This window comes from Entelurus aequoreus, linkage group LG20 (assembly GCF_033978785.1).
Source record: "Entelurus aequoreus isolate RoL-2023_Sb linkage group LG20, RoL_Eaeq_v1.1, whole genome shotgun sequence".
Classification (NCBI taxonomy): Eukaryota; Metazoa; Chordata; class Actinopteri; order Syngnathiformes; family Syngnathidae; genus Entelurus; species Entelurus aequoreus.
In genome coordinates, this window is record NC_084750.1 from 6,633,523 (window position 1) to 6,647,012 (window position 13,490).

The 13,490-nt window shown below is 40.6% G+C and overlaps 2 protein-coding genes across 4 annotated transcripts in view; one reads left to right on the plus strand and one right to left on the minus strand.

The window, feature by feature from the left end:
- The window catches only part of LOC133635885 (juxtaposed with another zinc finger protein 1), a 104,045-nt gene that overhangs the window by 43,398 nt on the left and 47,157 nt on the right, over positions 1-13,490 (minus strand). The window lies entirely within an intron of this gene.
- Positions 1-13,490, plus strand: part of LOC133635883 (cyclic AMP-responsive element-binding protein 5-like) — a 56,847-nt gene that overhangs the window by 20,691 nt on the left and 22,666 nt on the right. The window contains exons 1-2 of one of the 2 annotated variants that reach the window (XM_062029302.1): positions 3,554-3,691; positions 3,820-4,038. The exons of the other annotated variant lie outside the window; for it this stretch is intronic. Coding sequence (XP_061885286.1) covers positions 4,013-4,038 — 26 coding nt within the window. The 5' untranslated portion in view covers positions 3,554-3,691; positions 3,820-4,012. Of the gene's footprint in view, positions 1-3,553; positions 3,692-3,819; positions 4,039-13,490 lie in introns of those variants that run through there. 2 annotated transcript variants of the gene reach the window in all.

The following is a 13,490-nucleotide window of genomic DNA, read 5'->3' on the forward strand; positions in this document are numbered from 1 at the left end:
AATTCACTTACACCTCTAACTTTACCTGAGGGTCCTTGAATGCACCACAGTTACAGGCAAAGAGATGCAAAAGTGAAACTTGTACATAACTTTGTCCTATGCTGCCGCAGGTAGAATTATTATATGTTTACTTTTCAGCTAAATATTTATCGCCGCTATCCAGGTGAAAAAACATTTAGTATTTTTGTTTAGGGTTGTTGTATAAACAGTAGTCTCAGACATTCTTAATTTAATCACGCCTCTAACTTTACCCGAGGGTCCTTGAATGCATTACAGTTATAGGCAATGAGATGCAAAGGTGAAATGTGTACATAACTCTGTCCAATGCTTGCACAGACATATTTATTCTTACATTTTGTCTGTATATATTTTTCCGCTAACCACGTGCAACGATTTCGTATTTTGCGAAGGGGTCTTTGACATTCTTAAAGGGGCCCTTTACCACATTTAAACAGATGCCTAGAGGGCGCTAACTTTCCAAAGCATTACATGCAATATATCCCGCCCACTTACAGCTTCTGGAACGTAATGACGCAACAACGTACGTACGTAACACCGGCACGCACATTAGCTTCAGGTTTTGTTATCTAATAGCGATTTGGATAGGTAGCATTAGTTGTCATTGAACAACAACATGGCTGCACATTCTCTGCACATTCTCTGTGTGCTCAGGGTGAGTGACTGCCGGAAAAAACTATTATTTCATCCGGGCCGGTACACCTGATTATCTCTTTAGATACGCTTAGTAATTGTGAAAACTAAGGGCAATTGTAAAACAAATGTGTTTTGTTTAGCCACTAATGGTAACACAAGCGAGCCAATGTTGTTCTTGTTATATTTTGTGCTTGGAAAAATGTAACTTCAGTATGGGAAAAAAATCCGTGGAAAAAAATTCAGTGTATAAATCATTTTGGCCTAGTGGGTAGAGTGTCCGCTCTGAGATCGGTAGGTCGTGAGTTCAAACCCCGGCCGGGTCATACCAAAGATTATAAAAATGGGATCCATTACCTCCCTGCTTGGCACTCAGCATCAAGGGTTAAAATTGGGGGTTAAATCCATACTTGCCAACCCTCCCGATTTTCCCGGGAGACTCACGAATTTCAGTGCCCCTCCCGAAAATCTCCCGGGGTAACCATTCTCCCGAATTTCTCCCGATTTCCACCCGTACAACAATATTGGGGGCATGCCTTAAAGCCACTGCCTTTAGCGTCCTCTACAACCTGTCGTCACGTCCGCTTTTCCTCCATACAAACAGCGTGCCGGCCCAGTCACACAATATATGCGGCTTTTACACACACATACAAACCCTGTTTCCATATGAGTTGGGAAATTGTGTTAGATGTCACTATAAACGGAATACAATGATTTGAAAATCTCCGTTGTGGTATTTTAGGCTTCATAATGCGGCATACATTTTCAATGGGAGACAGGTCTGGACTACAGGCCGGCCAGTCTAGTACCTGCACTCTTTTACTATGAAGCCAGGTTGATGTAACACGTGGCTTGGCATTGTCTTGCTGAAATAAGCAGGGGCGTCCATGGTAACGTTGCTTGGATGACAACATATGTTGCTTCAAAAGCTGTATGTACCTTTCAGCATTAATGGCGCCTTCACAGATGTGTAAGTTACCCATGCCTTGGGCACTAATACACCCCCATACCATCACAGATGCTGGCTTTTCAACTTTGCGCCTATAACAATCCGGATGGTTCTTTTCCTCTTTGGTCCGGAGGACACGACGTCCACAGTTTCCAAAAACAATTTGAAATGTGGACTCGTCAGACCACAGAACACTTTTCCACTTTGCATCAGTCCATCTTAGATGAGCTCAGGCCCAGCGAAGCCGACGGCGTTTCTGGGTGTTGTTGATAAACGGTTTTCGCCTTGCATAGGAGAGTTTTAACTTGCACTTACAGATGTAGCGACCAACTGTAGTTACTGACAGTGGGTTTCTGAAGTGTTCCTGAGTCCATGTGGTGATATCCTTTACACACTGATGTCGCTTGTTGGTGCAGTACAGCCTGAGGGATCGAAGGTCACGGGCTTAGCTGTTTACGTGCAGTGATTTCTCCAGATTCTCTGAACCCTTTGATGATATTACAGACCGTAGATGGTGAAATCCCTAAATTCCTTGCAATAGCTGGTTGAGAAAGGTTTTTCTTAAACTGTTCAACAATTTGCTCACGCATTTGTTGACAAAGTGGTGACCCTCGCCCCATCCTTGTTTGTGAATGACTGAGCATTTCATGGAATCTACTTTTATACCCAATCATGGCACCCACCTGTTCCCAATTTGCCTGTTCACCTGTGGGATATTCCAAATAAGTGTTTGATGAGCATTCCTCAACTTTATCAGTATTTATTGCCACCTTTCCCAACTTCTTTGTCACGTTTTGCTGGCATCAAATTCTAAAGTTAATGATTATTTGCAAAAAAAAAAACGTTTATCAGTTTGAACATCAAATATGTTGTCTTTGTAGCATATTCAACTGAATATGGGTTGAAGATGATTTGCAAATCATTGTATTCCGTTTGTAATTACATCTAACACAATTTCCCAACTCATATGGAAACAGGGTTTGTAAGTGAATGCAAGTTATACTTGGTCAACAGCCATACAGGTCACACTGAGGGTGACGTATAAACAACTTTAACTCTGTTTCAAATATGCGCCACACTGTGAACCCACACCAAACAAGAATGACAAACACATTTCGGGAGAACATCTGCACCGTAATGCAACAGAACAAATACCCAGAACCCCTTGCAGCACTAACTCTTCCGGGACGCTACAATATACACGAATTCGGAGGTCTCAAGGTTGGAAAGTATGGTTAAATCACCAAATGATTCCCGAGCGCGGCCACGGCTGCTGCTCACTGCTCCCCTCACCTCCCAGGGGGTGGAACAAGGAGATGGGTCAAATGCAGAGAGTAATTTCACCACATGTAGAGTGTGTGTGACTATCAGTGGTACTTTAACTTTATTTTAAAACACAGTTTTTTTTCAATGAAATTGTCAGCATAATTTGATGTAAAAAAAAAAAAAAAACATTCAAAAAATTCAGTTGCATACATTCGGTGTCAAAAACAATCTTTGGGTCCATACAAACAGCCCCTTTAATCAGATTCAGGCAAGGTTATTATTGAGCATTATGAGCTATATTAATTCCATACTAACATTTATGACGTCTTTTTATATATAAATGGCTTCAGCACACCGAGGACCCCAAAAGGGACAAGCTGTAAAAAAAAATGGATGGACAACATCTTCAAACTTTTCAACTGCATTGCACTACACTGTATTTCCTCATCACCGTTTCCACACGACATGAGAAGCTGTTGGATTTTGACGCCGACAAACTTTCGCCACGTCCCGCCACGCTCGCCGCAGACTCCCCCGAAGCGGGTTCGGTTCCGTGCCCCGTCTCCCCCCCCCCTCCGTGAGCGTGCAGTTCGACCTCCGGTGTCTTCACTTCCCCTCCAACCAGCTGGTGCGACTCTAAGCCCCGCCCCCCTCCGTCATCCCCCAACCCCCCTCACCCGCCCTCCTCTCTCTCCGTACAATGATTTAGAAGTTCAGGAATCCCGCATGACGTCACGGGGGATGATGTAATGCATCTGTAAATAGAACGTATTGTAATCCCGCGCCAGTCCAACGTGGTTCTCCGCGCCGCTTGTCCGTCTGAAGGTAGGCTATGCCGCTCCGTGCTCTCACTCGCAAACTCACCAACTTCTACGCGCTTTCCTTGCACTTGTCCGCTTGTTTTGTCACTTTGTTGGGGGGGACATTTTGAAAGTTTCTCCGCTGTCCCGCAGGAGCCTCTACGCCGGCCGGTGGTCTATTTGAGGGGCGTGCGCGTCTATGACAGCACGGACGCGCTTCGCCGTTACTTCTTTTTTTTGGCTTTTATGGAACTTTATGGAGCGGAAACACACCGGATTCCATCCCGGAGAAACTTGAGGATTTGATTCATCTGCCTATTTTTGATTTGAATGAACTCCAAATGCGATGTTGACATCCGGCAACAACAGGAAGTTAGTATGCATTATTTTTATGTCTTATTGTGCATGCCTCTTTGTCATCCTACTCCCACTTCTGTATTAATATATTATACAAACACACAAAAAAGCACAGCTGCCGTGTATGAGTTCCGTTATTATTCCAAATGAGAATCTGGTGCAAAACGGTTGTTGGATTTATGTATTTGAAAAGGTGACGTCACCCTGCATCGATCAGTCTGACAGAAGGTTCTGCTGGAAATGTGCTGACTCTGCTGCTTTTCCAAGTGCTGCTGGACGAGACCAGAGTGGCACAAACTGTACACTGAGTCATATCTATCTTATCTGTGTTATAAAAAAAAATCACTGTACCGTATTTTTCGGACTATAAGTCGCAGTTTTTTTCATAGTTTGGCCAAGGGTGCGACTTATACTCAGGAGCGACTTATGTGTGAAATTATGAACACATTAGCGTCAAATATCAAATAATATTATTTACCGTATTTCCTTGAATTGCCGCCGGGTATATAGTATGCGCATGACACCATTTACCGCAGGGTCAAACTCGTTTCGCAAAATAATTAGCACATGCCTAGAATTACCGCCGGGTAAGTCACGTACCTACTACGTTTTTAGCGTTACCCGGCAGTTCGGGGTATTGCAAATGTTCTTTCAGCGTATTTTTTTGCACTGGTATACAGTACAAAACAAGTGACACGTCACGCAGGCACTTGGGAGCCATTCAACACTTACGTATGCAAAGGGGGGTGGGGTTGGGGGTCAAAATCCTGGGGGGGAAATGCGCACAATTAAGTACCATCCTTTGTATAGTAGTACGGGGGATGGGGTCAAAATCCTGGAGAAAAATGTGTACGTAATTGTTGAATGGCCCCTTGTACAAATAAAGAGTGTCACGTTATAATTGCCTTTTCAGACCCAAACAAAAAGAACTCCCGGGATGATTCATTGTGCTTTAAATTTTATTGCGGCATTAAGCGATGTCATGATTATCCTTACATCACACTCAAATTTATAAACGCATGCCTAAATTTACCGCATGTTTTTGGTAAGCGCCAGGGTGAGAAGAGGTTTTAAATTAATTACCGCCGGTGCGCTAATTCAAGGAAATATGGTAGCTCATTCAGGTAAGAGACTAGACGTATAAGATTTCATGGGATTTAGCGATTAGGAGTGACAGATTGTTTGGTAAACGTATAGCATGTTCTATATGTTGTAGTTATTTGAATGACTCTTACCATAATATGTTACGTTAACATACCAGGCACGTTCTCAGTTGGTTATTTATGCCTCATATAACGTACACTTATTCAGCCTGTTGTTCACTATTCTTTATTTATTTTAAATTGCCTTTCAAATGTCTATTCTTGGTGTTGGGTTTTATCAAATACATTTCCCCAAAAAGTGCGACTTATACTCCAGTGCGACTTATATATGTTTTTTTCCTTCTTTATTATGCATTTCCGCCCGGTGCGACTTATACTCCGGAGCGATTTATGCTCCGAAAAATACGGTAATTCACAGCAAATGCTGGCTGATAATTGCATTACTTTTACAGAAACATTTACAGTAATGCCTTGTGAAATAACAGTTAATTGCTGTGAAATATAAGGGGACTATTATATAATATACAGTACATATATGTATAATGTTACGGTACATTTTCATTACCGTAAAATGCTGTGAAATCCTGGTAATTTTGTATACAGTTCATCTCCTGTATCCATCATCTACACCGTAAAAATCAATTCTTGTCAATTTACAACAAAATCTTAGCTAATAATTGCATTATTTCCACAGCAATGTTTACAGTAATGTATTGTGACACAGATGTGAACTGTAGGGGTTATTGTAATTTTTACAGTCATTTGTTGGAATGTTACAGTAAATGTATTTTACTGTGAAAAAGTGCTGTGAACTAATGGTAAATGTTCGGTCCAACTACCTGACGCACACACACACACCTACTGTATGAAGTCACCTCGACTCGTCAATGGTTGGAAAATGGGGGCTGAAGCAGGTTCAAACCTGTCAGGACTATACGCCGCCGGTGCAACCCGCCCTGCACTCTGCCACCTCCTGCCCTCATTCCTTTTCTCTTCCATTCATTGGGACATCTTCTTTCTCTATCTGCCACGTGCCGCCTCCTTTAATCAGCTTTTTGTCGTTCTACCAAGTGACAATCCCCCCCCCTCCATGGGAATAACATCACCTGTGGCCTTCGCACATCACGCATGCAGCCATGACCCCGCATCATCTCTTTCACATAAAAATATATATATGTTTTTAAAGTAATATGTATTGACCATAAAGATGACTCCTCTGGAGCAGGATTGTTCAAAGTGTGACAATTTTTTTTTTGCAAATAATCATTAACTTTAGAATTTGATGCCAGCAACACGTGACAAAGAAGTTGGGAAAGGTGGCAATAAATACTGATAAAGTTGAGGAATGCTCATCAAACACTTATTTGGAACATCCCACAGGTGAACAGGGAAATTGGGAACAGGTGGGTTCCATGATTGGGTATGAAAGTAGATTCCATGAAATGCTCAGTCATTCACAAACAAGGATGGGGCGAGGGTCACCACTTTGTCAACAAATGCGTGAGCAAATTGTTGAACAGTTTAAGAAAAACCTTTCTCAACCAGCTATTGCAAGGAATTTAGGGATTTCACCATCTACGGTCCGTAATATCATCAAAAGGTTCAGAGAATCTGGAGAAGTCACTGCACGTAAGCAGCTAAGCCCGTGACCTTCGATCCCTCAGGCTGTACTGCATCAACAAGCGACGTCAGTGTGTAAAGGATATCACCACATGGGCTCAGGAACACTTCAGAAACCCACTGTCAGTAACTACAGTTGGTCGCTACATCTGTAAGTGCAAGTTAAAACTCTCCTATGCAAGGCGAAAACCGTTTATCAACAACACCCAGAAACGCCGTCGGCTTCTCTGGGCCTGAGCTCATCTAAGATGGACTGATACAAAGTGGAAAAGTGTTCTGTGGTCTGACGAGTCCACATTTCAAATTGTTTTTGGAAACTGTGGACGTCGTGTCCTCCGGACCAAAGAGGATTGTTATAGGCGCAAAGTTGAAAAGCCAGCATCTGTGATGGTATGGGGGTGTATTGGTGCCCAAGACATGGGTAACTTACACATCTGTGAAGGCGCCATTAATGCTGAAAGGTACATACAGGTTTTGGAGCAACATATGTTGCCATCCAAGCAACGTTACCATGGACGCCCCTGCTTATTTCAGCAAGACAATGCCAAGCCACATGTTACATCAACGTGACTTCATAGTAAAAGAGTGCGGGTACTAGACTGGCCTGCCTGTAGCCCAGACCTGTCTCCCATTGAAAATGTGTGGCGCATTATGAAGCCTAAAATACCACAACGGAGACCCCCGGACTGTTGAACAACTTAAGCTGTACATCAAACAAGAATGGGAAAGAATTCCACCTGAGAAGCTTCAAAAATGTGTCTCCTCAGTTCCCAAACGATTACTGAGTGTTGTTAAAAGGAAAGGCCATGTAACACAGTGGTGAACATGCCCTTTCCAAACTACTTTGGCACGTGTTGCAGCCATGAAATTCTAAGTTAATTATTATTTGCCAAAAAAAAAAAAAAGTTTATGAGTTTGAACATCAAATATCTTGTCTTTGTAGTGCATTCAATTGAATATGGGTTGAAAAGGATTTGCAAATCATTGTATTCTGTTTATATTTACATCCAACACAATTTCCCAACTCATATGGAAACGGGGTTTGTACACTGTAAAAAAAAAGAAGTCAGTAGATTTTAACAATAAAAAATAGCAGCTCTGTCTTTTTACCGTAAAAATAACAGTGGTATCGTATTCCCTTTTACTAGGGTTGACAAAAAATATACATTTTTGCATGCATCGCGATTCTTTTTTGTAACTATTTTTAATCGATTCCAAATAATCAAAAAGCTTTTTTTTATTTTTATTTTTTATTTTTTTTTAAAAATCTGTCCTGTCCAGCCACTCAGACAAATCATATTATTGATGTAGATGATCTATAGCTGCTGTTCAGATTTACTTTAGAAAAGACAAGTGTGGGATACTTCTCTTTTTGCCTTATTTGACTTTATTAAATGTTTCGGTAGGATTTTATTAAACCAAACCAGTTTTCTTTTAAGTAATATAAACATATAATATAATATCAGAGCTGTTTGGCTATTTTATGGAGGAATGTAGTTCATCATAAAACAGGCACCCAATGTTAAGAATTATCGATTCTGAATCGAATCGTTACCCCCAAGAATTGAATCGTGTGGTGGCCAAATATTCAGAGCCCTACCATTCATGGATTTAACAGTAAAAAAAATGGTAGCTCAGTCCCAAAATAACAGTGGGACCGTGTTTCAATTTACAGCAATTCTGTGTTTGAAAAAAACGGTAAAATTCTGACAACTTAGCTGCCGGTTTCCTACCATAAAATCGATAGATCTTTTCCACACTGCACTAGAACTGTGCAAACACAAAAATGACAGCACAACAAACAGGAAAAGCAACTTGCTATAAGCAAGCTGAAGTGTCTGGGACCCATACTTGCCAACCCTCCCGTTTTTAGCGGGAGAATCCCGTTATTCAGCGCCTCTCCCGACAAACTCCCGGTATTCAGCCGGAGCTGGAGGCCACGCCCCCTCCAGCTCAATGCGGACCTGAGACTGAGTGGGGACAGCCTATTCTCACGTCCGCTTTCCCACAATAGAAATACGCTTGCAAGTTCCAAAACGAATGGAAACAAGAATTTCAGTTCATCCAGGACAGTTCGAAGGGGAAGGTGTATGTTGCCTGTAAATATGTAGAACAGACTTCTCCATTGAACACGCTGGCCAAAATGATTTCTCAGTCATGAACGGAGAAGTTAAACAGGACAATACTGCCATCTAATGGATAGATAATTCAAGTATTTCTTTTATGTAAATAAAATAAATATATATATATAGCTAGAATTCACTGAAAGTCAAGTATTTCATACATATATATATATATATATATATATATATATATATATATATATATATATATATATATATATATATATACATATACATATACATATATATATATATATATATATATATATATATATATATATATATATATATATATATATATATATGAAATACTTGAGTTGGTGAATTCTAGCGGTAAATAACCACGCCCCCAAACACGCCCCCCCCCCCCCCCCCCCTCCCTACCCCCCACCTCCCGATATTGGAGGTCTCAAGGTTGGCAAGTATGCTGGGACCATCTCTTGGGGAACTAGACAGCGTCTAAATAGTACATTTTACCTTCAATTTTACATTTATGACGACTTAATTACACAACTTCATTATATCTACTGGTAGAAGTAGTTTAATTGAGTCACAAGAGTAAAACGCGATTCTGAAGGGAATACTTAGTCCAAATTGAGTCTGAGATTCCTGCTTTAAACCCTGCCATCCCTTTAAGTTTTCTTTATTTTCCTCAAGCTGCTGCACCTGGGTGAGAAGGCCCACTTCACACTTTAAAACCCTTGGCTCTAGAGCAGTGTTTCCACTGTCAAATCCTGATCCGGCTTGTTATTCCACCTCGAGATATGTGAGTAGGCTGCTAACAGCTACATTGACTACCGTACACTCTGGACTATAAGCCGCTACTTTTTTTCTGCGCTTTGAACCCTTAGGCTTATAAAACGGTGTGGCTAATTTATGGATTGTTCTTCGCTGACGGCCATAATTCTAAAAGTAAAAGAACAAAAAACAAGCAAATTCTACTGTGTTATTGTTTGTGCTATGGTGCCGTCTTTTGAACGAGTTCGTTCACTGCAAGTGCTGCAGTGCTGCATTGCCCTTGTGTTTAGACTAGTGCTTTCAACTGGAAGTACAAGTGCCGTTCGGTCTTCTAGTCGTCCATAGCCTTTCTATTCGTATTGATTCTTCATTCATCACTCCAAGCAACGTTTGTAAGTTTTACAATATAAAAATTCTTACGTACCAAACCGTCCCATGTTTTATGTCTGTAGGAGTGTTTTCATGTATATTTGTACGTGCTATCGTAATGTAATCAAGCTAACATTAGCGAATATGCTAAAACGTTTGCGAGTGTCTGTGTAAGTATTAACTTACAATGGAATTATTTTTGTATTGTTTCAGTTTTGTAAATTCACTAAAATGTCACCGTGGAGTTATAGAGTCTGTTTAGCTGATTGGAGAGCTAGCTTTCGCAGCAAGTGGGTCCATGACGATGACTTCTGTTTTGTTCGATCAGCCGTTTTACTGTCGTCCTACAGACACCGTTTGGAAACAATTAAGGTATGTAAATAAATATTTACTAAATATTTCCGTGTAAATAACTAATTTCACAACATTTATATATGTAACTTATATAGAAAAATATTTTCTTCTTCTAAAAACTAGTGGGTGCGGCTTACATACGGTGTGCTCTGTAGTCTGGAAAATACTGTGGATAGTGTGACATTATAGCACTACAATACTAACATTTCACAACCGTGAAAATCTACTTTTGGGTAGGGGGCTTGGGGGGGCTCCAAATGATAATTTTACTTTATAACTCTCGCTGAATGTTCTGAACTCCTGTTTCCATACCAAGGTTTTTCAAGCAGGCATTGATGTCACTCAACTCCCTCTAGCTAACAATTAAAGTCTATCCTAGTTAAGACGGAATCTGCAGTGCCTCTGCTGGTTGCAGCCAAGCAGCGCACCCTGCCTTGCTTCTATCAACAAGTTGCACGACCGAGCATTCATCATGAGAAAGACTGCAGTAGGTCGAGCTCCGCCCTATTAGGGACCGTCCAAAGGAGCCAAAAACAGCAACAGTTGTGGACAATACTGAACTGAAAATTGGAGGCATGGACTGCGAAGCTGCGACTGAGGCCAGGAGGTCACAGGGGGGCGCCTATAGAGTGGAAAATGAAAAGCCAGCAGCTTTGACACCTCATAAGTCACAATCATATCACCGGCCTTAATAACTCCATGGGCGAGCTGGTGGGGTCCAGCCTGCGTTAGCATCCTGCAAGTGTTCTAGTTGTGTTATTTATATCCTGTGATGAATGGATTTTGATGCCAGACATGGCAAGCGTGTGTCTTTTCCATCCCGTTACATGGTTGGACAGTTGTATTCTTTAATTCAGTTTGATAAACTGATTAGCTACATGTGCTACGTACAGTATATACTCAGTTCATACTTCAATTATACTTCAATTCAATGCAACTTGTCATAGAAGACGTTTCGCCTCTCATCTGGGCAGGCTTCATCAGCTCACAGACTTAGATTGGTCGGATTCAGTCCGACGAAAACTAGGATGAGATCTGACCGATCAAAGTATAAAAACTTGTCCCATCAGAACTTGCTCATAGGGTTAAATTAGTCAGAGCTAGTCCGACTAAAACTAGGACGAGGTCTGACCAATCTAAATCTGAGTATGAGGAAACTTAGATTGGTCAGATTTAGTCCGAGCTAGTTCAACTAGCTCATATAATTAGATTGGTCAGATATTTTCCGACTAAAACTCGGACTAGATTTAACTAATCGTGAGCAGATTTAGTCTTAGTTCTAGTCAGACTAGCTCATAGGCTAAGAGTGGTAAGATATGGTCCTAGTTGGACTAAATCTATCTGCATGAATCTATCTGCATGAACAGTTCCTAAAACATTTTATTTTCAGCTTTTTCTGCTCTGTTGTCAAATATTTATTTGGTATCCGACTATTTGGCAAATAATTATGCCATTTATCGCTATTTGATGACGTATTGGTCGGATGAACGCGACCTGAGCGTTCAGACTACAATATCCAATTTATACCCACAAACGAAAGGGGCCTTGGTCGGATTTGAAAAATTTGGAATTGCACTGTTCACATTGACATGAAAAAATCCAATACAGGTTACATATGGGCAAAAAAACAGAATTGACTTGCAGTGGTCTAAGACAAACGGAACAGTCCAGTTGCAATCGATTGAACGCCCTAAGACTACCATGACCTGGATGAATGAGACCATCCATAAACGTGCTATTCTTGCACCAAAAGGGATCGTTTGCTTCTCTGGCCAAAGCATTCGCCACCATGTTTGGAATTAGGGTTGGGCGATATGGCTGAAAACTATATCAAGATGTAGGTTTTTTTTATATTGATCGATAATTATTTATACTTTTTATGACTTATTTATTAAGCCTGCCAATAAATACAGTAAATTAAGGTCCAACTTACTAGGGGTGCTATTTTATCAGTGGAGAAGATGTCTGGTTGCCAGGGAGGATGAGCACGGCTAAGGTAATAAAACAATTGCGGTATATTTGAAGGTAGATGCAGATTTGAGACACTCTGTGCAGAGAATCCACAGCAAGACAGAAAGACGGCGCAACCAAACTTGGTAGTTGATACTGTTACGCGATTGGCTGTTCGCGTGCCCCTTCCATTGCTCAGTGACACTTGCTGTTCTGTTCTGACTTCATAAAACCCATTTTGCATCATCATTTCTGGTTTCTTCACGCCTAAAAAAAAATACATACCGTATTTTTCGGACTATAAGTCGCAGTTTTTTTTCATAGTTTGGCCGGGGGTGAGACTTATACTCAGGAGCGACTTATGTGTGAAATGATTAACACATTAGCGTAAAATATCAAATAATATTATTTATCTCATTCACGTAAGAGACTAGACGTATAAGATTTCATGGGATTTAGCGATTAGGAGTGACAGATTGTTTGGTAAACGTATAACATGTTCTATATGTTATAGTTATTTGAATGACTCTTACCATAATATGTTACGTTAACATACCAGGCATGTTCTCAGTTGGTTATATATGCCTCATATAACGTACACTTATTCAGCCTGTTGTTCACTATTCTTTATTTATTTTAAATTGCCTTTCAAATGTCTATTCTTGGTGTTGGATTTTATCAAGTACATTTCCCCAAAAAATGCGACTTATACGTATATGTTTTTTTCCTTCTTTATTATGCATTTTCGGCCGGTGCGACTTATACTCCGGAGCGACTTATAGTCCGAAAAATTTTATATTCTATGTTCATTTCTCACAGTAAAGAAATGATTCAAACAAGTAGCTGAGGTTGTAAATATGTCGGAAAGACTGATCTCCAATTTACCCCGATTGAAACACAATTGCGGGTTGTTTATGAGCCTTTTGTATGCTTGTTGGTTGATGTTTTTCTCTGGGGCCATTCAGGGATGCAGCTGTCTCTAGTTTTATGTTGATATCTGCAGGGTTTTTTTTTCTTTTTTTTTCCCTAATTTGTTTTTATTTAATTATTATTGTGTTGTTGTTTTTTGTTACTTGTTGGGGTGGGGGTGATCAGCATTTGATGTGTTTGACTGTTCCTGTCACTTATGTGGCTCAAAACCACATAAACAAATGTTTTTTTTAAAAGTAGCTGAGGTTGTATGATCTTCCTCCCTTGAAAAACAGAAGAG